This window comes from Grammomys surdaster, unplaced genomic scaffold (assembly GCF_004785775.1).
Source record: "Grammomys surdaster isolate TR1022 unplaced genomic scaffold, NIH_TR_1.0 1055, whole genome shotgun sequence".
Classification (NCBI taxonomy): Eukaryota; Metazoa; Chordata; class Mammalia; order Rodentia; family Muridae; genus Grammomys; species Grammomys surdaster.
In genome coordinates, this window is record NW_021605474.1 from 207947 (window position 1) to 234132 (window position 26186).

A 26186-nucleotide genomic window follows, 5' to 3' on the forward strand; every position below is an offset into this window, starting at 1 on the left:
TCTCTCTCTCTCTCTCTCTCTCTCTCTCTCTCTCTCTCTCTCTCTCTTTTCTTTTGAAACAGGGTCTCTCATGTAACCCTGGCTGTTCTGGAACCCACTATCTAGACCAGCTGGCCTCAAACTCCCTACCTGCCTCTGCTTTCTGAGTGCTTGGGTTGCTGGTGTGAGCCACCACACCTGCCTTTTATTTTACTTTTCTAAGGAAAGAAGCTAAGGCAAACAAAAGTGAGTAATAAACCACACATCGAGATTATTGTTGCTGGGCATGAAATAAAAAGCTGATTATTAACTTAAGTCTCATTTCTCAGTTCTCAACTTCCTTTATTATAAAAACGTCATTACAGTATGGATGGGAACGTGGTTCGGGTGTAAAAGCCCTTGCTACACAAAGTTTGAGGATCTGAGTTTGGATTGTAAGCATCTGCATAAAAAGCCACTCCCTGTTGTTGTGTGCCTGCAGTCTCAGTGCTGGAGTGGGTGGAGGCAGGACTGCTGCTAGCTTTTGCTGGCTGCCAGCTTAGCCAAAGAAAATGGGGAACTCCTAGTTCAATGAGAGACCTTGTCTTAAAAGAAAACAAGACAGAGAGAGAGAGAACATAGCTTCTTCATATATGTGCACACAGGCAAGTGTCGTGGCTCACCTTTAATCCCAGCACTGAGAGGCAGAGGCAGAAGGATTTCTCTAAGTTTGAGACCAGCCTCATCTACATAGTGAGTTCCAGGATAGCCAGAGCTACATAGAGAGACCCTGTCTCAAAAATCAAATATGTACACACATGCGTATACCATGTGTGGAGTGTACAGAAATTCAGACTCCTCCATTTCTCTGTGACAGCGTTCTACAGATTTTCAAGAGTGAGTCTCACCCTTCGGTGTACAAAGGAGCCAGCGGGCTGAAGGAGGGGCTCAGCCTCTTTGGTAGGTGTGGCCTGTTGTTCACCCCACACTCTGAAAACATGCTAGAAAACCAATTGACTCGCTAGCCATGTGCAGGCTCTCACTCCTGGCTGTACTGACATTGCCAGATGTCTTTTCCATGCCAGCCCAGGTATCTCAGTCTCTGTGCCCACCTGATTCAAGCTCCTTTATAGACTAGCCACGTAGTGTAATTTGCTTGTCGGCTGTAACCTTATCAATGTCATCTTCACTCTCTGGCTTTGTATGATTGTGTCCACTGATTGAGGGGTTTTAGAACTGATTTGTATAGTTTTATAGACTCGTATACTTCTTCTGGCTCTAGAGTATATTAGGGACATGGCTCTAAGTGTCCAACTTCTCACTGGGTTATGCTTTAGTTTTACATATTGTGATGGGCTTTTGTGAGTTTGTGGCTATGCCCGTTTATATATTTTCCTGGCTGAGCATCCATCCCTCTTCCTACCCTCACATGATAATCCAGTTTGTAGCCAGGCACTAATTTTGGCTGCTTTTGCATTCCATATCTGGGTCTCCAGACTGGCCTACCTTGTAACAAGTTCACTCCCTGTGCATACCCACAGGAATCCTCAACAGATGCCGCTGTAAGTGGGGACAGAAGCTGCTCAGGTGAGTGGGCCGCAGACATGGGTTTATAAACAAATACACATTGAGTGCTGAGGTCTGTTAGTAGCAGTCTGCAGGCAAACACTATTTCATTTAGTAGTACTGCCCATCCAGAACCCAGTGTAGTAGCTAGTCTAATCCTCATTTTATGTTGTCAGCACAGATGCAACCATACCCGTGGATAACTAGCTTTCTCCTTCTTAGTCGGTCTAGGCTCTAAGCTTAGGGAATGGTGCTGCCTATAGTGGATGCATTCTCCCACATCAAAGAATGTAAGATAACCCCTCATAGTATTCTCAGAAGCAATTCTAGACTGTGTCAAGTTGACAATTAAACTGATCATGGCCCCTCTATTCACCTCAGTTTTAATTTTCAGGATCATCCTCAAACTCATTGTGAACCCTTTTCTTTTTAATTTTCAGGATCACATCCTCAAATTCATTGTGAACCCTTTTCTACTAGATACATCACCCATGTCAAAATTTAATCTCACATTTTAGGGTCAAATCAACTTTCTCTACTGAGAGATGACCATTATTAACAGTTGTAAGATGAGCTGGGCATGGCCACCATGTATTTAATTCCACCGGAGGCAGAAGCAGTCAGATCTCTACGAGCTCCAGGTCAGCCAAGGCCACATAGTGAGACCTTGTTTCAAAACAACCAAAACCAAAACCAAAACAAAACAGAATTGTAAGCTGAGTAGACTAGGGTGTAGTGAGATAGCTCAGTGGGTAGAGAGGCACTTGCCGCTAAGCCTGATGACCTGAGTTGGATCCCAGAACTCACATGATGGAAGAAGAAAACCAATTCACACAAGTTGTCCTCTGTCTTCTGCATATGGCACATGCACACACACACACACACACACCCCTTTACAAAAAACAAGAGGGAAGGAAGGAAACAAGAAAAGAAAAAGAAGGAATTGTAGGCTAGGGGCTGATGGGACAGCTCCACAGGTAAAGGTGCTTTCTGCACAGGCCAAGCAACCTGAACTCACATAAACGCAGGACAGATCCAACTTCACAGAGTTATCTCCACAAATGCCATGACATCTGTGTCCACATATGCATAATGCACACAACACACACAGAACAGCAGGCTGGGAAGGGGCCTGTGGCAAACACCTGTAATTCCAGCAAAATCTAGGAAATAGAAGCTGGAGGAGCAGGAGTTCTAGGTCAGCCTTGATACACCGTGTTTGAGACCAGTCTGAACTATGTGAAACCCCTTCTCAAAAAACAACAAAAACCCTGCAGGCTGGGGGTGTGACTCAGTAGTTAGTTGCTTAGGTAGTTAAGTAAGCCTTGACTCAGCCCTAAATTTTGCCAAAAGAAGGAAGGATGGAAGGAGTCAGGGAGGGAGGGAATGAGAATCAGTTACAGGCATTTGCACAGAAAAAGCGTGAAAAGATGAGACTTCATCTATGCTGTTTCCCCAAGATACTGTCGCGGCTACACACAGATAGCAAACTCATATTGACTCACCCTCTCCCACTCAGCTGTGGAGAACTGCAGTGTTAGCACACAAATACAACACATTGTTCCCCCTCTAAAACACTGACACACTCCACCACATAGCCACATGGAGTGACATCTGTCAAAGCCACGATGTACAGACACAGTCATTATGACTCCAGCAATTTTCAGTATGCACATATAAACGAGCCCACATACACAGGGCCTTGCGCTTGCCAGTTCGTTCCTGTCATGTGCTGCAGGCACATAGTACCACCCTCCCCAAGCAAAATCAAGACGAGAGAAGACGTGACTTGTAACCTTCCCATCCCAACCCTCATCCTCCAGGCTATGGTTTACACGTCCAACCCAGGAGCTAAGGGAGCTCAATTCCCGTCTGGATGTCATTCAGTTTTTCCTGATGCCTCAGAACCTGGACATGGCCCAGATGCTGCACCGGCTCCTGAGCCACATCAAGAACGTGCCTGTGAGCCCGGGGCAGAGATCAGGGCGGGGAATAAGAAAATTTTGGGCTGCTTATTTTTATTGTATTAAAATTTTGTTTGTTTTTGTTTTGGGGCAGGGTCTCACTGTGGAACCGTATATAGTCAGGAACTCACAGAGATCTACCTGCCTCTGCCTCCCGAGTGCTGGGAGTAAAGCTGTGTACCACCACACCTGGCTATTTATTTGTTTTTGAGACAGGGTCTCACTATGTAGCCCTGGCTGTCCTGGAACTTGCTATGTAGACCAGGCTGGCCTTGAACTCAGAGATTCTTCTGCCTCTGGAGTGCTGAGATGAAAGACGTGCACCACCATACCCAGCCCAAGACTTATTATTTTTAATTATATGCATGTATAACCAGGCCTGTGAGTTCAGACTGGTCTATATAGTGAGTTCCAGTTCAGTCAGGGCTACCTAACGGGACTCTGTCTCAAACAAAACAAACAAAAATCAGGTGTGTCTGTGTGGAATATACACATGTGAGTGTGGGTGACTGCAGAGTCCAGAAGAGGATGGTGTTATGGGTGGCTGTGAACCCCCTGGTGTGGGTGCTGGGAACCAAACCTTGGTCCTCTGAAAGAGCATCTCTCCCACCTGGACTGAGTGCCTTGAGGGACATCACATGGCAAATGTCAAACCATAGCTGTCTCTTTGTCTGCTTATAGCTGATTCTGAAACGCATGAAGTTGTCCCACACCAAGGTCAGTGACTGGCAGGTCCTCTACAAGGTAAGGCCTCCGCTTTGTTTGAGTTAAGATGTAGCCTAGGACAGCCTCACTGTTAGGATCCTCCTGCCCCTTCGCCTGAGTTCTGGGATTACAAGTTTCCTCTTTTAGATCAGAAGTTCGAGTCAAGCCTTCGTGTCCTGTGTCCAGACCTTCTTCTCTTGGGACACCCTGCCACGCTTTACTCAATGGTGTTTCTTTTCAACTTTGTGTTGCAGAAACAGCAAAAATATCTTCAGGGAATAGTACAATTTCTCCTCTTGTACCCAAGCACTCAGCTTCAACCCTTTGACTCACAGCAGTCCCTTCGTCTCCAGCCATTCGATTAGTCTATCCATAAACACTTCGTTGTGACGATCACAGAGTTGGCACTGATACTGCTGCTCAATCAGAACCACGAGGTCCTCCCTGCACCTCGTGTTGTTCCACTCACCTGTCTTCCTTGCCTGCTTGCCTTTTTCTTTTTTATTTATTTTTTGGGGGTTTTAGAGACAGGGTTTCTCTGTGTAGCCCTGGCTATCTTGGAACCAGCTCTGTAGACCAGGCTGGGCTCAAACTCAGAAATCCACCTGCCTCTGCCTCCCAAGTGCTGGGGTTAAAGGCGTGTGTCACCATGGCTAGCTTTTTATTTTATTTATTTTTTATTTATGTATTTACTTTATCTATCTATCCATCAGCCAGTCTGTGCATCCATCCATCCATGCACCCATCTACCCACCCATCTATCTGGTTTTTTGAAACAGTGTTTCTCTGTGTAGCCCTGGCTAGCCTGGAGTCTATTTGTAGACTAGGCTGTGTCCTCCACCTCACAGACCTCACAGAGATCTATCTGCCTCCTGAGTGCTGGGACTAAAGGGGTGTGCTACCACACCCAGCTCTACCTGGCTTCTTTTTCATTTGTAAAGCTTTATTTGATATATAGGAGTGTCTGCCTCTGTTTGTGCAACACATGCATGTTTAACCTGGAGAGGCCAGAAAAAGGCATCAAATTCCCTAGAACTGGAGTGGCTATGAGCCACCATGTGGATGCTGGGACCCAAATCTTGGTTGTCTGCATGAGCAACAAATACTCTTAACTGCTGAGCCTCTCTCTAGGATCCATGAGGTTTGATGTTTGTAGTGAGAAGAACCTGGGATAGAAGCTGAAATTACTCAGACATACCTTGTCTGGGTTGCTATGACTGTAAATGTCTTTACATAATTATAAAGCAAAGTTAAAATTTTCATTTTATGTTTTAGACAATGTTCTATTGCTGTGAGGAGACACCATGACCACAGCAACTCTTTCTTAAAGGACAACATTTAACCGGGGCTGGTTTACCGTTCAGAGGTTCCGTCCAGTATCACGGTGGGGAGCATGGAGGCATAGTGTCAGACGTGATGCTGGAGATGGAACTTAGAATCCCACGTCCTGATCCTCAGACAGCAGTGACCAAGCCAGCTCAGTCAACAGAGTCTCAAAATGGAGGGATGAGGACTGAAAAAGAAAACCAGTTAGACAAAATTATAACATGACTCCAGCCCGAGCTGAGGCTGAAGCAGGTTTAGGTTTCTCCTGCCTGCTTCTGTATCACTCTTGGAACATCCAAAAACCATGGTCAGTTCTTAGATCAAAGACAAAGTAATCAAGAGAAGCAGTAAACAAGGAGATCACATAAGATAGTAATCAAGCAAAATAGTAAGCCAGGAGATCACACAAGGTAATAATTAAGAAGTTGTAAACAAAGCCCCATGGTCACTGTTTCTAATATTCTTACCTGAGCCTACTTCCTTGTCTGAGCCCAGTGACCAATGCCAAATTCCTAGAAGTGGCACGAAAACCTCTCAACACAGCAGGAAAAAGATCGTGATACTGGGCCTGGCCTGAGCATCTGAGACCTCACAGCCCCACCCCCAATGACACACTTCCTCCAACAAGACAACCCCCTGTGGGCCTATGGGGACCATTTTCATTCAAACCACAACATTTATTTACTTACTTTGCTTTTTTTTTTTTTTTTTTGAGACAGGGCTTCTCTGTGTAGCCCTGGCTGTCCTGGAACTCACTCTGTAGACCAGGCTGGCCTCAAACTCACAAATCCACCTGCCTCTGCCTCTGCCTCCCAAGTGCTGGGATTAAAGGCGTACTGCCCGGCTACTTACTTTGCTTTTATTTGTTTGTTTTGAGACAGAGTTTCATTATGTAGCCCTGGCTGGAACAGAATTCTTTATGTAGACCTCATTGGCTTAACATTCACAGAGACTGGCCTTCCTCTGCCTCCCTTCTGAGCACTTGGACTAAAGCGTGCACCACCATGCCTCTGTATCTTTTTGAATTTTAAAATTTATCGTTCTATTGTTTCCATTTAATTTTTTTTTTTTTTTTTTTTTGGTTTTTCGAGACAGGGTTTCTCTGAGTAGCCCTGGCTGTCCTGGAACTCACTCTGTAGACCAGGCTAGCCTCGAACTCTCGAACTCAGAAATCCGCCTGTCTCTGCCTCCCAAGTGCTGGGATTAAAGGCGTGTGCCACCACCGCCCGGCCGTCCATTTAATTTTTTAAAATTAGTTATGTTTCTTTGTGAACGTGGGTGCACACAGGTGACAGCGAGTGTGGAGGAAAGAGGAAACCCTGCTAGACTTGTCCTTTGAAATTCTCATACTTTCTCAGTTGTACAACTCTGCCTGCTTTATCGGATCACTGTGTCTGCTGCTTGTCTCAGCCTTTGACTTGGGCAATTTATACAGCTCTTCTACAGAGGGGCGCTCCCTCAGGTCTGTTCAGAGTGTAATCTGTGGTCACATCAGCTCCTGGTCACCGACCTCGATCTGGAGTGTTAGTTCGTCTCCCCAGGCTCCCTCCCTGCCCTTTTTCCTGACTTTTATTCTTTTTTTTTTTTTTCATGTCCTCTCTTGCAGACTTTTAATCTGATAATCTTCTGTTCTCTCCATAGTTTTTTCTTTCTCTCTCTCTTCTTCTTTCTTTCTTTTTTTTCAAGACAGGATTTCTCTGTGTAGCCCAGGCTGGCCTCGAATTTACAGATATCCACCTGCCTCTGCCCGTCAAGTGCTGGATTATAGGCATGAACCATCACACCCCCGCTCTCTGTTTTTATCTGTGTCTCTGTGTGTCTTTGTGCCTTTGATAACCTCTCGGTATTCACCATTGGTCTCTGTGCTTTTCATTCTGTCCATGTCCCCTCCCTGGGGACATGGCTCCCCCGCGTGGGGTCACCTTCCTCAGTCATCTCTCCCACAGACTGTGTACAGTGCCCTCGGCCTGAGGGATGCCTGCCGTTCCCTGCCCCAGTCCATCCAGCTTTTTCAGGATATTGTCCAGGAGTTCTCTGATGACCTGCACCACATTGCCAGCCTCATCGGGAAGGTGGTGAGTAGAAGCCAGACACCCGAGGAGCATGAACAGGGCAGGATGGAAGAGGAGAAAGGGTCTGGGGTCGGAAGAATGAGGTGTGGGAGGTGGGGACACGTGGGAGGTACAGGATTACTTGGTGACCAAACAGCATGCTGAGAGGAAGTGTCTGAAGATGAGGATTAAAGGGGGATCTGGGGCTCAAGGAGAACTGAGAAAGGGTGCTGGGTGCTAAGAAACTGGATGTCTAATCTGTCTCCTCAGGTGGACTTTGAGGAAAGTCTTGCTGAAAACCGCTTCACAGTCCTCCCCAACATAGATCCTGAAATAGATGCCAGTGAGTGCTGGGTGTGTGGGTCCTAGGCATGGGGGTCCTGGACATGGGGTCCTAGGCATGGGGGTCCTGGGCATAGGGTCCTAGGCATGGGGGTCCTGGGCATGGGATCCTAGGCATGGGGGTCCTGGGCATGGGGTTCTAGGCATGGGGGTACTGGGCATGGAGGTCTTGTACATGGGGGTACTGGGCATGGAGGTCTTGTACATGGGGGTCCTGAGCATGGAGGTCCTTGGCATGGGGGTCCTGGACATGGGGATCCTGGACATGAGTTCCTAGGCATGGGAGTCCTGGGCATGGGGGTCCTGGGCATGGGGTTCTAGGCATGAGGGTCCTGGCCATGGGGGTCCTGGGCATGGAGGTCCTGGCCATGGGGGTCCTGGGCATGGGGTATTGTACATGGGGATCCTGGACATGGGGGTCCTAGGCATGAGGGTCCTGGGCATGGGGGTCCTGGACATGGGGGTCCTAGGCATGGGGGTCCTGGGCATGGGGGTCCTGGGCATAGGGTCCTGGACATGGGGGTCCTGGGCATGGGGTTCTAGGCATGGGGGTCCTGGGCATGGGGGTCCTGGGCATGGGGGTCCTGGGCATGGGCGTTCTGGGTTAGCCATGGAATCCATTCTTGGCTAGACACCATAAACGGGAATCAGCTTTGTAGCCAGAATAAAGATCTGCCTTTGTTGTTGAGACAGTCTCCAGTAGCATGGGCTAGCCACAAACTCAGTATATAACTAAAGATAGCCTCAAATTCCTGATCCTCCTGCTCCCACTCGGGAGGGCTTGGATTACGGGCATGCACCACCATGTCCAGATAATCAGGAATTCTTAAAAAAAATGTTTCATGTGGCCAGAGTTGGCCTTGAACCCTTAACCCTGCTGGACCTTATTTTTATATGCATATAATTTTCTGCACACGTAGAGAAGCGGAGGCTGATGGGGCTCCCGAGTTTCCTCACTGAAGTTGCTCAGAAGGAGCTGGAGGACCTGGACTCTCGCATCCTCTCGTGCAGTGTCATCTACATCCCTCTGGTGAGCGCAGGGAGAGGCGGCGTCCCCGGGAGTCTCCTAGTGATGCATGAAAGCCTTTGAATGCTGGAGGGCAGGACAGCTACTCATGGATGCAACCATAGGCCTCATGTGGAGTGGCAGGAAGTGGCACCCAGCCAAATGAGCTAAATCCATCCTGGCAGTCAGCGGGTGACCGACACCCACTGTCCTTAAGCCCAGGGACATGAATACCTTTGGTGACTTCAGTCTCTGACAGAGGAATGGAGGACCCCAGTGGTATCTGGGCTTCCTCTAGGACCAGAGGGTGTTCGGTAGGTTACTGCCCACTCTGTCTCCTTTCTCTCCCCAGATTGGCTTCCTTCTTTCCATTCCCCGCTTGCCTTTCATGGTGGAGGCCAGCGACTTCGAGGTTGAGGGACTGGAGTTCATGGTAAGTGTCTTGACCTCTCTGTGGTGGGAGGAGTGTGATAAGGAAGTGATAAGAAGCTGGGAGAAGGGTCTCAGCCTGTCAGCACTGAACATGAGGTGGCATCAAGTTTTGTAGCTTAAGAAACTTTGTCAGGCCTGAGTCAGAAGAGGAGTTCGGGGGACGGTGGGACTGGAGGAGGTTCAGGCAGGTGGACAGGAGAGAGGAACTGAGGGACGAAAAGCCTCTGGGTATGGTGGTGTGGTCCTGGCTGTTCTGGAACTCACTCTGTATACCAGGCTGGCCTTCAACTCACAGAGATCCACTTGCCTCTGCCTCACAAGTGTTGGGGATTAAAGGTGTGTGCTACTACTACCTGGTTTGTGATCAACTTTAATCCCAGCACTCTGGAGACAGAGGCAGGTGGATCTCTGTGAGTTGCAGGCCAGCCAGGGCTACAGAGTGAAATGCTGTCCCTAAACAAAACAAAAACCAAGAGTCAAAAAGCCCAGAGTTTGGACTCCTTGCACCCAGTTTCTCTCAGAGGACAAGCTGCACTACCGTAGCACGCGGACCAAGGAGCTGGACGCACTGCTGGGGGACCTGCACTGTGAGATCCGGGGTGAGGAACCCGTGGTGGGAGAGGAGTTGCTCTAACAGACCCTGCCCTCAGGCTGTCATCTGAATGGTTCTGGGAGTTTCACACTGCGTCTGCATGCCTGTTTCCAGATCTTTCCATGCACCCCTCTCTCTCCGTCACTTTCTCAGACCAGGAGACCCTGTTGATGTATCAGCTGCAATGCCAGGTGCTGGCACGGGCTTCTGTCTTGACTCGGGTATTGGACCTTGCCTCCCGCCTGGATGTCCTGTTGGCTCTCGCCAGTGCTGCCCGGGACTATGGCTATTCAAGACCGCATTACTCTCCCGGCATCCATGGCGTGCGAATCAAAAATGGCAGGTGAGAACAGAGTGGGCCTCATCTCCTGCTGCGGGGGTCCATCTCCTGCTCCGGGGCTCCATCTCCTGCATCCACAAGCCGTGCAGTGCTTCTCTACCCACCCCAGGCATCCTCTGATGGAACTGTGTGCACGAACCTTCGTGCCCAACTCCACAGACTGTGGTGGGGACCAGGGAAGGATCAAAGTCATCACAGGACCCAACTCCTCCGGGAAGAGCATATATCTCAAACAGGTGAGGGCCATACCACCTATGTGTCTGGCGTCTCCTTCATCTCCTCTGACAGCCAGGCCCAGTCTTCTGCTCCCCACAGCACATGTCCTTGTTCTCTGAGGGACAGTCTGTTCTTTAGGATAGACCTTTCATAGCCACAAGTCCCTGGATCAACTTCCAAATAGGTCCCATGCCCTCCGTTCCCTAGTGCGCCTTTACCCACAACCCTGACTTCCTGGAGTTAATTCTGAAGTCAGGACCCGGGAAACAGTATGTTCCACGGCTCTGTCTGTTACATGTGTCCTCTCTTTAATCTGTCATTCATGTCTTTTAGTTGGGACCCATTTTTACTTTGCCCATAGCACAGTAACAGGCCCATGTCCTGTCCCCCTGTCCAGGTCGGCTTGATCACCTTCATGGCGCTGGTGGGCAGCTTTGTGCCTGCAGAGGAGGCTGAGATTGGGGTGATTGACGGCATCTTCACCCGAATTCACAGCTGCGAATCCATCTCCCTCGGCCTCTCCACCTTCATGATTGATCTCAACCAGGTTAAAGGGAGCAGAAGGGGTGGGGGAGGGGGTAACCGGTAGGAACGGTGCCCCTGGGAGTCTTGGACAGGAACACACTTCCTCAGGAGCCTGCCATCTGTACCAGGGCCAGGGAGTCGGGAGGTGGCAACACCATCAACAGTTCTTGAGGCTCCTCTGTGTGACCTCTCTGCTAGCAGATAGAGAGAGTCAGTCGCTGTTAAAAAGCCTGCAGCTTTCCGTTTAGGGGCAGACACACGTGAGAATTTTATTCATGATGACACGTCACAGCCCAGAACCCTAAGAAAGCTCCCTTGTCCTGTTCATACCCCGGCAGGTGGCGAAAGCAGTGAACAATGCCACAGAGCACTCGCTGGTCCTTATTGATGAATTCGGGAAGGGAACCAACTCGGTGCGGAGGAAATGAATCTAAGGAGAGGGCGGGAGGAAGATGAGGGGCGGGAGGAAGATGAGGGGCGGAGGAAGATGAGGGGCAGGAGCAGGAGACTGAGCTCTTGGGAAGATGGGGGAAGCCCTGGCCCTGCCCTCTCACCTCTGTCCTCCGACAGGTGGATGGTCTGGCACTTCTGGCGGCTGTGCTCCGTCACTGGCTAGCACTGGGACCCAGCTGCCCTCACATCTTTGTGGCCACCAACTTCCTGAGCCTTGTTCAGCTGCAGCTGCTGCCGCAAGGACCCCTGGTGCAGTATTTGGTGAGGAAGTCACTCACTCCGACCATGGCCTTTCCCTCCTCTCAGTCCCAGGGCACTGAAGGTGCACTGTCGTTGTTTGCTCTCTTTGAAGACCATGGAAACTTGTGAGGATGGAAACGACCTTGTCTTCTTCTATCAGCTTTGCCAAGGCGTCGCCAGTGCCAGCCACGCCTCCCACACCGCGGCCCAGGCTGGGCTTCCTGACCCACTCATTGCTCGTGGCAAAGAGGTGATGAGCATCGTGTGCAAGCCCCACCTCAGGCTCCCCTGGTGTCCACCGCCCCTCTCGCTAAGTTTAAGATTTACTTATCTTATACACATGAGTGTTTCCCTGAATTTATGTAAATATACCACGTGCGCCTGTGGAGGTCAGAAGATGACCTCAGATTTCAGGAGACTGGATTACAGATGGTTGTGAGCTGCCATGTGGGTGCTGGGAATTGAACCCAGCTCCTCTGAGAGCAGTACGTGCTCTTAAGCACTGAGCCATCTCTGCACACCCTCTTACCTGTTCCTCTTGAAACTCTGGACTTCTGGGCCCACAGGACTTCTGACCCTCATTCCTCTCTTCCCTAACGCCCTCCCCCCAATCCTTCTTGTGCTTCCCACGCTAGGTCTCGGACTTGATCCGCAGTGGAAAACCCATCAAGCCCATGAATGAGCTTTTGAAGAGAAACCAAATGGAAAAGTGAGTGGGGCCTGCCATGCTCCTGCATTCTCCTTCACCTGGCCTCAGCCAGCCTTCTTCCAGCCCTGTGACCTCCTCCTCACCAAGACAGGTGTGGCACATGCCTGTAAGCCCAGTGTTCAAAGCCAGCCTGGACTACATAGCAAGACCTTGTCAGAAAATGACAAACAAAACCAACCCAGTATCCATGGCTGCTTTTGAAACCTTTGGCTCTTCATGGCTGCAGTTTCTTTGCACAGAACCTCCCTCTGCAGAGGGAGTTGGTGACCCAGAAATCATATGGTTTCTCTCCTGCAGCTGCCAGGCATTGGTGGACAAGTTTCTAAAACTGGACTTGGAAGATCCCTCCCTGGACCTGGACATTTTCATTAGTCAGGAAGTGCTCCCTGCTGCCACTACCATCCTCTGAGCATCCTCCCTCTGCCTCCCAGCTACTTGAGCCGCACCCCCCACCCTGGGCTACCAGGCCTTTTCCTTTTCTTCCTTACTACAGAGTTCTCAGTTTGCACAACATTTTATCTTGTGTTAGGAATAAAGTTTATTTTGGATCAAGGTGTTTCCTTAGGTCACCCAACAGGACAACAGCTGGGAGAGGGAGCAGTCACTCAGAAATACAATGACAGTTGGGCCGGTGGATGCTCAGTGGTTAGAGACACTGGCTGCTCCTGCAGAGAAAGTGGGTTTGGTTCCGAGAGCCACATGGTGGCTCACATCTGTGTGTCACTCCAGTTCCAAGGGGTCTCACACTCTCCTAGTCTCAGTGGGCTCTGGGACACATGAATACACATAAACTCATGGACAGACACATACACATAAATTAATATATAAATACATTTAGTCAGGAATGGTGGTATAAGTAAATTCAGTTTTGGTGGTGCACACCTTTAGTTCTAGCACTGGGAATACAAAGGTGGGTGGACCTCTGAGTTTGAGGCCAGCCTGGTCTATATAGTGAGTTCCAGCCTGGCTAGACTACATAGGAAGACTCTGACTCAAAATAAATTAAAGAGATGTTTAAATAAATTCATATTCTGCACTTTGGACTAAACAAGGACAAGGTATTTCCAACAGACTGCAAAAAAACAAAAATTGACAGTTGACACACAGTTTAAGGGAGGCTATCTCTTGCCTTAAGGACTATCCTGGCCCCACAGGCTGAAAGACAAGGCAGGATGGGTAGAAGATGGGTTGGGGAGGGACCAGCCCTGGCTCCGCCCTTCCCACTTGAGAGCCATGGAGAGCCCAGGTCCTGGTGGGCCACCCTTGGTACAAGCGCCCTACACTGTTCTGCTGCTACCACTGGGGACAAGCCGCCAAGACCCAGGGGCCCAGAACTTCTTCCTCTGGGTGAGTGCTAGACCAACTAGGTCTTGGGACACACCCTTCCCTGATGTGCCCTTGATATTATAGTTCCTCTCAACTCTGAGGACCTACAAGCTTGCTTTGCCCCCATGCCCCTTTGCCGTTCAAGTCCTCAGTGGAAAGTCCGAGCTCATCCTTAGTGATCAGATAGTGAGCCCTTTAGAGGAGATCGCCATATCTAGAGTCCTGCTGGGAGTGAGAAATTTTGGCCTGTGTCTCTTGTCTACTCCAGCTGCAGATGATGCAGGCTCTGGAGAGGGAACAAGATGCTCTGTGGCAGGGCCTGGAGCTGCTGGAGCATGGCCAAGCCTGGTTTGCAGACCGGCTGAGGGAGACACAGCAACGGCAGCTGCAGCTGGGGGCCCTCGGTGAGGTAGGGGGCAGCCTTCTGTGAATGGACTGGGGAGGGAGCATGTGGACCTCGCAGTCTGCTCTGGGAAGGGGAGGGTTAACAGGCAGGGCTCACGAACTGGAATAGCATTAGAATGACAGGATGGTCACCAGTGTTCATTGTGCTGGAAGAGGCTGGTCTGCATTCCAGTCAGAGGGACTCCATCTGAGCACCCCACAGAGAGCTGGAGCATGGCCTGGACACGGGTCAGGGGAGGGTTAGAGGGGACCCATGAGGAATAGGAGTGGGGGTGAGGTGGGGAGGGCTCCAGGCAGTGTGAAAGGAACTGCATTGCTAAGAGATGGAGGTGGAGAGGGAGGGCTGGCCTTTCCCTCTCTCTGGAAGGTTCTGGAAGGAGGGAATCTGATGAGAAGTATAGCCGGTGATGAAGAAGTGGCAGGAAGACCTGTTTCCAGCACACAGTCACCCTCCGACCCCTCTAGGGCTTTGTGATGGACTCACACTCAGAGGCTGACGCCCCTCGGTTAACCCAGATTCAACAGGTGAATGCTTGTTTGCACAGTCTGATTCAGAAGGTGAGTTTATTGTTTTTAATTTCTAGACTTCGGGGAGGGGGCTTTTGGAGTCATGCTGATTTAGCCCGTATCCACGGGAAAGGCCGACTCCTGCACAGTCCGGGACCAGGACGGAATGTCGAGGAGGGAATTGTGGCAGCCATGGGTAAACTGTGGCCTGGCTGACAAACCCACAGTGTGGGTGGCAGGTACCAGGCTGGTTCTCTCTCTTTTAGGAGTTGTCAAAGCAGCAGAAAGGAACCACCCAGTCCACGGGAGAGGTGGTCAGCCAGGCTCCCCCGGGCCCAAAGGGGCCCACCCTTGTGTAAACCCTCCCCTCCCTGCACTGGTGAGTAAGGTGAGTTGGGGTCAGAACCCTCCTGCCCTGTCCTGCCCTGCCCCCACCAATTTCATCTTAACTCAGCAGCCAGGGACTCCAGGCTGAGAAATTCAGGTAGCTCAGTATAAAGTGTCCTCGGCACCTTCTCGATGCCACTTGCCCTCACTCTCCCCTATGCCATGTACAACAACCGTCTTTCTTCAGTGTATCTGGGGAGAAGGCGTGGTCACCGGTCACCTTGATCACCGAGACTCTCCTTCAGCTTGAAGCAAAACTAAGACTACAGCAGCTGCCCTGGAATTTAAAGTGAAAACTGTACTTTCTGGTGCCCCTGCCCTGCTTCTGGAATAAACAGCAGCTTTCCAAAAAAAAAAAAAAGCCTTTGTTTTGATTCCTATTGGGGTAAGGAAAAGCACCCCAAGAGAAACCCATCACCCTTGATCCTAATCTTGTGTGTATTTTTGGTTGATGTGGTTTTTGAGCTAGTGTCTCATAGCTCAGGCTGGCCTTGAACTCACAGCAGCAGTCCTCCCTGTTACAGAGACTACAAGTATGTACCACCTGTGTACGCCCCTCTACTCATTTTAGAAAGATAAGGGAGCCAGGCAGCGGTGGTGCACGCCCTCCATCCCAGCAGAGAAGGAAGACACACAGAGGTAGGTAGATCTCTTCGAGGCCAGCCTGGTCTAAAGAAAGATAAGGGACAAATGTGATAGAAGAAAAATCCCCAAACCAGGTAGGCAGGGCAGGGTCCTGAGGCCATGTAACCATCCCACCCATAGGGAAGACTGAAAATGGGGCCTGAAGACATCCTGTCCCTGTGTTACCAGGAAGTGTAGCCTAGCAGGAACAGCACCCCTCCCACTGTTCCCCACCAGGCTCTTCCCACCATCCCTCTCCCAGCTCTGCCCTGGGTCACCAAAGTGGAAGGACGCAAGGCAGGGGTGGCTGGGGGCAGCACAGGGGCCGCAGAGTGGGCAGGGGCCTCCAGCCGGTCCTGCAGAAAGGAGGGAGAAGGTGAAGAATGCTGAGCTTCCACCCACCCGGCTCTGGCTGCTGAGAGGGTGAGGAAACACATTACCTTGGAGGACTGGGCCAGCACCAGAAGCTGGAGGAAGGCATGGGTTGGGGGCACCTGACTGGCTCCCTGACCCACCGCAGTCACTGTAACCATCACCACACTGTCAGGGGCTGCTGAATCTGGGACCTCTAGCCATAGGCGTCCCCAGGCAGACTCATTCAGTCCCAGGCGAGCCCTGAAAAGTGGACAGCCTTGGATCAGACAGAAGTTTCCTGGTAGGTCACGCCAAGCATAGGACAGGATTGAGGACTGAGCCCCAGCCTCTGTAGAACTGACTGGGTGGAGCCAGAACCCAAGCAGAGGTGCACAGAAGACTCGCCTGGAGAGGTTGGAGGTGAGGGAGAAGCTAGGGTTCACAGATGTCCTAAGAACAAGATCCTGGGGCCCAGAGAAGCTGGCGATGTGGAGGCTGAGAGGAGCCTTGCTGCCTGGAGTCAAGAAATCTGGCGGGCCACTGAGCTGCAGGGAAGGGCAGGTCAGAACGGCTGGTTCTAATCTCCCCAGCCCTGCCCACACATCTTCTCACCTCCAGAAGCACGGGAGCCACACTGCAAGGCTGGGGGGCAGTCCTCCGCAGGCCCTGTCCTCCTCCATCCTGCCCAACCAGCTCCAGTGAGAAGGGTGCAGAAGCAGACAGTAGTGTGGGTGGTAGTGAGGCAGCGAGGAGGCCTCGCTCCGGGGGTCCCACGGGCTCCAAGGACACCCGGCCCAGATGGGTGCCCTCTGGGACCCTTCGAAGGACGACATGGGAAAACTGCAGCTGGCCATCCGAGAGCTTCTGTCTAGAGACAAGCCCTGTCACTTCTACCAGCAGCTGGGTCTGGAGACCTGAGGTGAGCGGGATAGACATTGGTCTGCATGCAGCTGGAGGACGTGCAGGGAAAAGGAATGGCTGGTCTCCTCTAGAAATGGGCGAGGTCACGGGAGTGTGCCTTGTGAAGCCCAAAGCCAGAATCTTCCTAGTGTTCTTTTCTTTTTCTTTTTTTTTTTTTTCTTTTGGTTTAGTTTTTTGAGACAGGGTTTCTCTGTGTAGCCCTGGCTGTCCTGGAACTCACTCTGTAGACCAGGGTAGCCTCGAACTCTTGAACTCAGAAATCCGCCTGCCTCTGCCTCCCAAGTGCTGGGATTAAAGGCGTGCGCCACCACCGCCCGGCTATTCCTAGCGTTCTTTATGCGTCAAACAAGACACACATGTGTTCATTAACACACAATTACACGTGCAGTGGACCCAGGGGGTGAAGGTCAGGGAACAGTACTACCTGCAACTGGCTGAGTCAGGGGGTAGAGGCCAGGGTGGGGTCCATCCTCTGCAGGGATCCCGAAGTGAAAGAGAAAGTCCAGAGAGGTCTGGGCTGGGAGGGGAGACATTCTGAGACTTTGAGAGGACCATGACCACCTCGGCTCACCGCTGCTGTCCCCAGGAACCCCCTCTCCTTACCTTGTACTCTCACCCGGGGGGTTCCCTCAGCTGCTACCTGGATCTCCCAAGTCCCTATCTGAGGAGGGTCAGTCATAGTCACCGTCCAGAACTGCCCAAAGCGACGAGTGTTGCCCAGAGGACCCATGCCCTCCTCTGGGCCCTGTGACACCCCTTGGATGGGGACAAGACACTGTCACACAGAGTGATTCTTTTCTCACTGCACAGTCCCCCTCCTGTTCTCTACTCTTGAATTTTCTGTCTGCCCTGAGCCCCACCTTAGAGTACCTGCAGGGCTCTTGATCCAGAAGCTACTGATATCCCCGTGCATCCGGACTGTGACCTGCCAGAGCAGACGGTCCACAGCAAACACACACGGCTCCCCTGGGGTGACGACAGGAGGCTCCAGGGGAAGAGTCACCTGGAGACATGGTCAGGACCAAAGTTGAGAAAGAAGGAAAGCATGTAGGGAGGAGGAGGCAAAGGCGGAGGAGCGAGATGGGAAGACTGCCTCCCCCAGGGAGAAGGGATGTCAGCAGGCTCTGGCTATACCAGGGACTGTGCTTAGTGACACAGCTGGGGGTGCAGAATTTAAAATGAGGTCATCATTTCTCGTGCCCCCTTCAGAGATGATGAATGGCTAGGTGTGGTAGCTCATACCTTTAATCCCAGCACTAGGGAGGCAAAGGCAGGCGGATCTCTATGAGTTCAAGGCCAGTCTGGTGTACACAGTGAATTCCAAGCTAGCCAGGACTACATAGTGAGACCTTGTCTCAAAAACAAAACTAAAAAAACCAACCAACCAAACAAACAAACAAAAAACAATTTCCCACGACGGACCTAGAGGCCAGGGTGCAGTTATTGACATGAAAGGAGGGTGGGGCTGGAGAGATGGGTCAAAGGTTAAGAGCACTGACTGCTCTTCCAGAGGTCCTGAGTTCAATTCCCAGCAACCACATGGTGGCTCACAACCATCTGTAATGGGATTCGGTGCCCTCTTCTGGTGTGTCTGAAGACAGCTACAGTGTACTCATATGCATAAAATAAATAAATCTTAAAAAAAAAAAAAAGGAGGGCAGGAGGTAAGAAGCCATGGATCTCTGGGAAGAGAAAAGTCCCTTCCTGACGGCTCTCAGAAGTCCTCCTTTAAGAAGAAACACACAGCATCTCAGACCTCAGCTCTGGCTGGCTAAGGTCATGGACCCCTCTGGCCTCTACTCACCAGACCAGCTACGCTCTCCCCAACAATGGCAGCCACATCCCGAATGTGCTGGTCTTTGGTGAAGATCACCTCTCCCCCTGACGCCAGAGCTATTGCTTCATATGGTTCAAAACGCAAAGGAGACAAGGCCTCTCGCCGTACTCGACCCTGAGCCCTCGACGGGTCTTCAGTTACTAGGAATGTCACCTGTAGCCAGATGACAACCCAATGCTTGGTGTATCCACGCAGCTCAGCCGACATTGTTATTGGAGGCCCTTCTGCCCCACTTTTTCTTGAGCTGTCTGCCCCCTGGCTGATGTGGTAGGTGGGACCTTCCAGTGACGAAGCCCTTGGGAGAACCCTTACCATGTTCAGAGGGAGTTTCCCAGACATTCATTTCCCAGCTTTGTTTTTAATTCTGTCTTTATACATATTGGCATTTACTTCTCGTGTGCTGTACTAAGGATTAGACCCAGGGAGGGCTTCAGATGTAGACACCAGCGAGAGAAGCCCGCCTTGTTTGCCCAAGTCAGAAGGAAAAGGTCTCTGTGCTCAGATAAATTCTACAGATACCAGGACGGTTGTCTCTTCAACAGAAGAGATGTCTATCTTCCTGGGAAGTGGGAGTGGACGCAGTTAACAGCCTGTGCTCTGTGCTATCTGTAGGCCCAGGCCTCACCCGAATCTCCCAGACTGCTGTGTTTATCACAGATTCTTCCTCCCTAGGCCTTCTTTATCTTGAGTATTGTTTCTCCGTCTTAAGGAAGAGGTCACATGTTCTTTGCAAAGCTTTATTGTGATAAGTGTTACCAGGAAACCTTTCCCCAAAGTTGCACTGAATACTTAAATATGCCTAAAATAAACTACCCAGGGTCAGACTCTAGAAGTTTGAACTAACACGGCTACCTTCTTGCTGCACTTATTTCTGTCCACCCTGGTGTCTACAGAGACCCGCCCTCACAACTGGCTCTTTGAATGGCTTGTTGGACCCGTTCAATATTCTCAGTCCAGTTTAGCTAAGGGCACGGCCTCCCACTCCGGAGTATGTTAAAGATGTGGGGCCTCCTTCCATGAGGCGGCTTTCTTTCCCGTATTCAAGTTGCTAACACTGCTCACCCTGCAGCGTCTCTCCCGAGTCAGGGATTCCACCCGGTTGGTAAGAAAAGCATCCTTGGGGGAGGCGTCAGTGAAGACAAAGATGTCTGAGAGGGGAGGTGTATGCTGCAGGGCTAGCTGGCAAGGAGAAAAAAGGCTCACATTAAAAATGGTGGCAACAAAGGAGTGGGTAGAGCCAGGAAGGGCAGAGAGCTAGGGAGCGTGGCCCTGGAAGGAAGCCGGTGTCTAGCTCTGGCTCCTCCTGGTGGCAGGGCCTGGAAGGGCAGGATAAGAGGGAAAGAGAGAGGCAGGGGAGGGAGTGTCAGACCTCCAGGGCAGACAGGCACATCTCCGGTTCATCTCCACCCCCCAAGGCTTGGATCTCGTTGAGTTTCTGCCAGAAGCTCTCAGGGTCACTGGTTATAAAGACAGGGCCGAACCCTAGGCAGGAAGAAAGGACCCATGAGGGAGCAGTAGGCCTCCCTCCCAAGGCGGATGCCAGCACCCAAACCCAGGTCCTCGGCAAAAGTAGCAGGTGCTCTTAACTGCTGAACCCTTTCTCCAGCCCCACCTTTAAAATGTATGGGAAAAGGATAGTACTCACCTGAGAGGCTCCCTGGGAGAACTGAATGAACCGTGCATTTGTAAACCATAGAAGAACACCTGGACATGGTACTAACATGTTATTGACTCATGCGTCCACAAAGCACGCAGTAAGTCCCTGCTCAACGTCAGACACTATTTCCCTGCAGGAGTTCTCCATCCAGGGGGACAAATCAGGCACGTACTGGCCGTTTTATGGATGATGAAGCCCAGAAAGATTAGATGGCCAGCCCGAGGGTGCAGTAAGACTAGCATGGCCCGGCTGGGTAAGCTGACTTTGGGCTCAGGGCGGAAAGAAGGAGTAGTGATCTCTAATCTCCTCACAGGACAGGCCTACCTTCATCTTATCTCTGACCTCAGCTGCAGCCTGGAGAGCCGGCTCAGCAGGTAAGAGTGTTTGCTGTCTGCTGTGGCCGCCCTGTTGCAGGGACCTGAGTTCCGCTCTGTAACAGGCGACTCAGGACCACCTGCAACTCCAGTTCCTGGGGATCTGACACCCTTTCCTGTCCTTCATACGTGTCCATGTGAAGACCAACATGAAGGTGAACAGCCACCCACGATTTTAAACACAATGAACCCAAAAGGCATCTTATATTAGCGCAGACATCTAAGGAAGCCAGAAGCGCGTGCCTAAGCAGGTGCTGGACTTGTGAAACTGCCCCCCTGACATTTTAGGGACAGTGGAAGCAGCTGCTTATCTTCTACATGGACACGGGTACCTAGTAGAGGCTCACTCAGGACAACAGGTAGAATGGCCCCGAGGCCCACCTCCTCACCAGAGGTCTCCAGCCTCTGTCCTGGGCCCTTCTTCCCTCCACCATCCCTGAAGACCACCACTACCTGGGTCGTGGAAGGGCACCAGGATGTAGAAAACGGGCTCCATGGGGCTGCCTTGCCTCTGTTCCACAATGTGGCGAGCCTGGATCTTGGCCGCGTTGATTTCTTCGCCCATACTGCCTGTGGTGTCCAGGACGAAGCTCAGGCTGGAAGCTGGCGTGATGTCCAGCAGCCTGTGGTTCAAGCCAGAGACGCGACGAAGGGTCTGCACTCATCCCCAGATCCCAGTTCCTCAGTCCCACAGGAGCACTGACCCATCAGGAAACCTGTTTCCCTGAGGCCACCCACCTGGAGAAGCCCCTGTCTCCCAGGCGGCTTCGTAGGAGGCTGAAGGCCTCGATGGAAGCCAGGAGTGCCACTTCTGCAGCCTGGAGGTGCAGCATATGGTGTGGGGAGAAGCTGGGGGATGTGCTGTCCTTGTTGATGCCCCCCTGAGGTGGCTGGGAGCTGCTCTGGTCAAAACGGCCCCCATGGCTACATTTCCCTAGATTAAGGAAAGAGATCAGGCATGTGAGAGTCAAATGTTCAGTGCCTACTGAAGACTATGGGGACCCTTTCTGACCTGGTGTGATCTTCTCACCCCTCAGCATGGGGAAATCGGGAAATAGTGACATTTTGTATACACCAAGAGTCGTCAGAGTCTCTCTGTGTATCCAGTCTCCAACACTGCCCAGGCAACAGAGAATGACGACATCTCCTCAGCCTTCATCCACCCATTCTGTTTCTATCATATACTCCACCCTCTCCTAAGGAGATGCAACCAGGATCCTGTGTTAAAGTCAAAGTGACTTTCTTCTCTCCCTTCTGGGAGCCTTTGAAGCATCTGGTACCTGGAGGTTTAGGGGGATGCATTCCGAAGTAGCCAGAGGTGAGCAGTGTCGAGTCCAGCATATTCCCAGGGCAGCTCAACTCCTCACAGTCAGAGCAGGTAGCATCTCCCACTGGGAACAGAAGGCAAGGGCTGGAATCCAAGCCTCAGCCTGCTGGAGTTAACCCTGGTTACCTAACATCTTCCTCTCAGCTGGAAGGACAGGCTTTCTGCACTAAAACTCAGGGTCACCGTTCGGATGTCTGAGACGGACTGGTGTGCACAACCCACAAGTGTGGGTACCAATCCTTTGGGATTCTGCTCTCTGTGACAGGCTACCATCCCACAGTAGACAGGACACAGCTCCCAGTGAGTTGGGAGCACAAGGGGGCTCCGAGAGAAGGCCACGGGGCTGGCACAGGTGGTAGAACAAGCCAAGTGCAAAACTGGCGTGAGGTCTGAGCTGAGCCTGGATGCTTTCCCTGTGTGAGGCTGAGAAAGCCACAGAACTCTTGTAGCCGTTAGCTGCTGAAGAAGCTCATAGTCCTTGCAGGGATAAAGCCCCATCCCACCCTGAGACTCCAGAAGGTGACACAGCAGTGGGCACATGAGGAACAGGAGGCTCCCTGAGCTCCCATCTCCAGACTGGATCATGGCCGTACCTTGTGCCAGGCTCCAGAGCTCCCGCCTTGGCCAGAGGAGGTCAGAGTATGGCCGCTGCTCCCCCAGCTCCACCCAGTTGCTGTGGCTGTAGAAATCCTGGTCCCCAGGAGAGAATGGAGGGGGAACAAGGCACTGATTTGATCTTGTCAGGTCAACTCCTTGATATGCCACCCAAAGCCCAACACCCAGATGTGTGGCCCACACACCCTGACTTGATGAAAGTATCCCACAGCCTTTGGGATAACTTATGGACACACCCTAACCTTTCTGTCTTGGAGCCTAAGCCACAGACTTTCTAGTGACCCCTAGGATAAACTAACACCCCCCACCTCCCGGTTTTCCTCTTCCCTTCCCTTCTTTGTAGCAGCCACTCCTGGCAGGACAGAGGAAGTGCTTCCAGCTTAGGAGGGGTGCGTTCCATCCTCCCAGAGTAGGGGAGGCAGGTTAAAAGCCCGAGAGTCACCTGCAGGGCATGAAGTGCAGCCCCTAGGCGCTGGCGGGCCAATGGATACTCAAGGGCTCTGGCAGCCACCAGGGTTTCCCGAAGGGCCCCCACCAGGTGAGTGCGCCCCTGGAGCAGCCTTTCAGCATCAAAGTGCAGGTCAGGGTTGCTCTTGGAAGCTGGCAGGAAGTCTTGGGCTGCATTGGCACGAGACACCTCTCCTAAAGCTGCTCTGAACCGCCTGGACGAAAACCCAGGTCCAAAGTAGGCAGCAAAGATGTCATCGGCGAGGAGGGTCCGACCCTAGCAAGAGTTGTTAGAGAAAGAAACTCCAGAAGTCGCTTGGGTTCTACCACTGACCTGAAGTACCTTAGCAACTGGCACTCAGGGCAGAATGTGAATAGAACAGAGAACCAAGAGCCCCGCAAGGGAGCCGCAGATTTGGACTGGCTGAACTGGCTAGCCTGGCACTCATTATGTAGCCCACGCTGGCCTTAAACTAACTTCAATTCTCCTTACTCAAGTGCTGGGATTACCAGTGTGTGCCACCACTTCCCCCTTGGTACAGGCTTTTCCAAGACTGGGGGACTCAGGATTTAAGACCAGAATTGTGGAGAGAGGAGTGTGAAGTGAGGTCAAAGGTGAGCCTCCTTGTGACAAGGGCCCTCTGAGAAGCACTGGGGATTATAGAATCTAAGATGCTCACCCTGTAGTCCTCTAGACGGAGGCGTGGCCGGCCTGGGGGTGGTTGCTCCAGAAAGAGCTCAAGGGTGACATTGAGTGCAGCCTCCTCAGTCAGGTCTTGGTGAGTGATGGAGCCGGGGGCAGCCAGAAGGCTCCAGATGTTAGGAAAGAAGGCAGATGTTGAGGGCAGCAGCAGCTGAAGCAGAAGCAGTATTGGGGGCCCCAGGTGGGACAGGGGTACCTCCACAGGGAGCATGGCTGAAGCATGGACCTAGGGAACAGAAGCACCTCAAGGGAAAAAGCAGCCACTAATTTCAGGGCGGGCCTTGCTCTCTCCACGGCTGTCCACTTCCTGTTTGCTCCAGGTGCCCCGTCTACTCCAGCCTGGCTCCCCACCCTGAACCTTCCACCCACACAACCCCAGGGCCTGTCAGGCCAACAGAGCACACACCTGCCATTGGAGGCACAGGATGATCTTCTCAAGGTTCTTTTCCTACACCAGGCTGAGCCCCAGCCCTGCCCCACGGAAAGGAAGTCTCCTCTCAGGCCTCTCCTACCTGGTTGCTGGGTCTCCTGGGCAGCGCTGGCCCGGGTGTGGCGTCACAGGGCACTTAGGTCAGAGTTATAATTAACTGTGCCTCAGTACGAGAGAGTGAGAGGCTCCTAACAAGGGGGTTGAGGACAGGCAGCCCCTGGCCATCTTCCATTCATGCCAACCCAGGGCCACAAGATGTAGCGAAAGCCAGGGCGGGCCCAGGGCGGGCCTCCGTAGCCACAGCGCAGTGCAGTGAGGTGAGCTGGGGAGGAAGGGAGGCTGGCAGCAGAGCAGCATGACTCAGGCCTGGCACTATGCCAGAGACAGACCCAGACAGACGCATCCCTCTGCCCACCAGGACCCAGAGCCTGGCTTGAGCCGGGAGTCCTCCTGCTGCTCCTGGGAACCCCCAGGCCAGGCCTCTGCATGCCCCTGCCCACACCACAAAGACAACAGAAAATGTTGGCAAAATATTTTATTGCTGCCATCCCTGCCAGTGGAACACTAGGGGCTGAGGGTTGGAATTGGGGGGTCACAGCATCTTCTGGAACAGGGCGATGGCCTCATCCACCTTCCTGAGCTCCGCCTCTGTCTGTTGCAACTAGGGGTGAATAAGGGGTACATGGTGATGACCCATGCCCAAGGAGACCCAACACCCAGAGTAGAAGAGCCCAAGCTGGTGAGATGGGTGAGGACGAGTGGGAGTCGGGTAGCATGGTGTCTGGCCCTCTCTGCAGCACAGCCCACACTCCATCAGAAGCCTCCTCTGGAGTGCTCCTGTCCCTGAGTGCCCACACGACCCCGCCTGGGACCCCACCTATGGAGGAGCCCACAGGCTGCCCGGCCACATACTCCCCTCACTTTGAGGTGAAAAGGTAACCACTCAGGGCCTAAGAGGGAGCGCTCAGTGTAGCTAGTGCTCCCTCCCAAGCGCTGGGCTTCCCTGGAAGACCCTTGCCTCAGGGTCTTCGGGAATTCCACACCAGGAGACAAACTGACGTTCTGGGTGAGCCGAGGCGGTTAAGCAGGGGCAGGCACTATACTTAGAGTTCCCAACTGCCACAGGGGGTTCCAGGGTCCTAGTGCCTGGGCTTGCTGAGAACTGGGGCCTGACAAAAGCAGCTGATGTTGGGATAAGCCCCACCACCAGCACACACCTTCGCTTCATCTGCCTCCTGGACCTCAAGGGGCACCTTTGCTGAGTAGCCAGAGGCCGCACGGCGCTCCTGCAGCCGCTGAGCCTGTCTCTGTGCCTCGCTTCGCTTGGCCTGCAGCTTGCCCAGCTCCCGGGCAGGGTCCACCAGGCCCTGCAGCTGCAGGTGGATGGAGCAGCGGTCTGAAGCCACAGCCACAGCGCAGCCCTGTGGCGCAGGAGCTCCCAGGGCCAGGACAGCCACCACACCCGCACTGGCCAGGGCCTGCACGTAGCCCGACACCGCCGAGGCCAAGGCACCTGTGGCCTCATCAGCTACTTCCAAGAAACCTGCCGAGCGAGGAGGGAGAAGAGTGAAGCCTGGCTACAACCAGACCCTGGGTTCCCCGAGGGGCCCCCGGAGGACAGGGAGACAGGCAGACACGGGAGCTTGAGGCTTACAGTCGGGCCTGGTCCGGGTCAGGTTGTAGTCGGCACGCAGGGAGCGCACAGCTCGAGTGATGCTCAGAGCTAGCTCAAGAGCAGCCTCAGCTTCCGGGTCCTTCCAGGAGCACTGTGAGGCAGAGTGAGGGAAAGGGGGAGCACTGTGAGGCAGAGTGGGGGAAAGGGGGAGCACTGTGAGGCAGAGTGGGGG

The 26186-nt window shown here is 52.4% G+C and overlaps 4 protein-coding genes across 6 annotated transcripts in view; 2 read left to right on the forward strand and 2 right to left on the reverse strand.

Moving 5' to 3' along the window:
• Positions 1-12977, forward strand: part of Msh5 (mutS homolog 5) — a 16395-nt gene extending 3418 nt beyond the window's left edge. The window contains exons 9-25 of the mRNA XM_028783258.1: positions 836-918; positions 1500-1545; positions 3348-3486; positions 4170-4232; positions 7466-7594; positions 7841-7913; positions 8833-8942; positions 9271-9351; positions 9862-9949; positions 10096-10285; positions 10392-10518; positions 10896-11045; positions 11362-11436; positions 11594-11737; positions 11829-11966; positions 12352-12425; positions 12723-12977. Of these exons, the coding sequence (XP_028639091.1) occupies positions 836-918; positions 1500-1545; positions 3348-3486; positions 4170-4232; positions 7466-7594; positions 7841-7913; positions 8833-8942; positions 9271-9351; positions 9862-9949; positions 10096-10285; positions 10392-10518; positions 10896-11045; positions 11362-11436; positions 11594-11737; positions 11829-11966; positions 12352-12425; positions 12723-12834 (1822 nt within the window). The 3' untranslated portion in view covers positions 12835-12977. The remainder of the gene's footprint in view (positions 1-835; positions 919-1499; positions 1546-3347; positions 3487-4169; positions 4233-7465; positions 7595-7840; positions 7914-8832; positions 8943-9270; positions 9352-9861; positions 9950-10095; positions 10286-10391; positions 10519-10895; positions 11046-11361; positions 11437-11593; positions 11738-11828; positions 11967-12351; positions 12426-12722) is intronic.
• A 575-nt stretch (positions 12978-13552) lies between these two features.
• Positions 13553-15402, forward strand: Sapcd1 (suppressor APC domain containing 1). Of its 2 annotated transcripts, XM_028783305.1 has the most exons (5): positions 13659-13772; positions 14020-14160; positions 14622-14714; positions 14930-15051; positions 15238-15402. In XM_028783305.1, the coding sequence occupies exons 1-4, from the start codon at positions 13659-13661 to the stop codon at positions 15020-15022; spliced, it is 441 nt and encodes a 146-aa protein (XP_028639138.1). In that variant the 3' UTR covers positions 15023-15051; positions 15238-15402. The 2 variants fall into 2 exon arrangements, with proteins under 2 accessions (XP_028639137.1, XP_028639138.1); XM_028783304.1 differs by having other exon boundaries at positions 13553-13772; positions 14930-15402.
• Positions 15403-15726: 324 nt separating this feature from the next.
• Positions 15727-24563, reverse strand: Vwa7 (von Willebrand factor A domain containing 7). Its single transcript, XM_028783293.1, has 17 exons — positions 24422-24563; positions 23887-24135; positions 23202-23483; positions 22738-22834; positions 22098-22208; positions 21556-21751; positions 21268-21440; positions 20156-20268; positions 19849-19965; positions 18754-18939; positions 17820-17952; positions 17553-17705; positions 17374-17466; positions 16641-16942; positions 16434-16573; positions 16115-16289; positions 15727-16030 (listed from the first exon to the last, which is right to left on the reverse strand). The coding sequence occupies exons 2-17, from the start codon at positions 24118-24120 to the stop codon at positions 15857-15859; spliced, it is 2679 nt and encodes an 892-aa protein (XP_028639126.1). The 5' UTR covers positions 24121-24135; positions 24422-24563; the 3' UTR covers positions 15727-15856.
• Positions 24564-24859: 296 nt separating this feature from the next.
• Vars (valyl-tRNA synthetase) overlaps positions 24860-26186 on the reverse strand; it is a 14094-nt gene continuing 12767 nt past the window's right edge. For both annotated transcript variants that reach the window (XM_028783248.1, XM_028783249.1), the window contains 3 exons: positions 25994-26105; positions 25557-25882; positions 24860-25000 (listed from right to left, as the gene is read on the reverse strand). In XM_028783248.1, the coding sequence (XP_028639081.1) occupies positions 24932-25000; positions 25557-25882; positions 25994-26105 (507 nt within the window). In that variant the 3' untranslated portion in view covers positions 24860-24931. The remainder of the gene's footprint in view (positions 25001-25556; positions 25883-25993; positions 26106-26186) is intronic.

Bases quoted from the DNA above. Each gene is read 5' to 3' on its own strand.
- Vwa7 (XM_028783293.1), bottom strand. From the start codon at position 24,120: ATGCTCCCTGTGGAGGTACCCCTGTCCCACCTGGGGCCCCCAATACTG. The intron at 21,441-21,555 runs GTGGGTGGCCTC...CTTGAACCACAG, and splicing joins GGAGACAGGGGCTTCTCCAG to GCTGCTGGACATCACGCCAG. The intron at 18,940-19,848 runs GTGAGCAGTGTT...ATCTGGCTACAG, and splicing joins CTCGGGAGAGACGCTGCAGG to GTGACATTCCTAGTAACTGA.
- Sapcd1 (XM_028783304.1), top strand. From the start codon at position 13,659: ATGGAGAGCCCAGGTCCTGGTGGGCCACCCTTGGTACAAGCGCCCTAC. The intron at 14,161-14,621 runs GTAGGGGGCAGC...CGACCCCTCTAG, and splicing joins AGCTGGGGGCCCTCGGTGAG to GGCTTTGTGATGGACTCACA. The intron at 14,715-14,929 runs GTGAGTTTATTG...TCTCTCTTTTAG, and splicing joins TGCACAGTCTGATTCAGAAG to GAGTTGTCAAAGCAGCAGAA.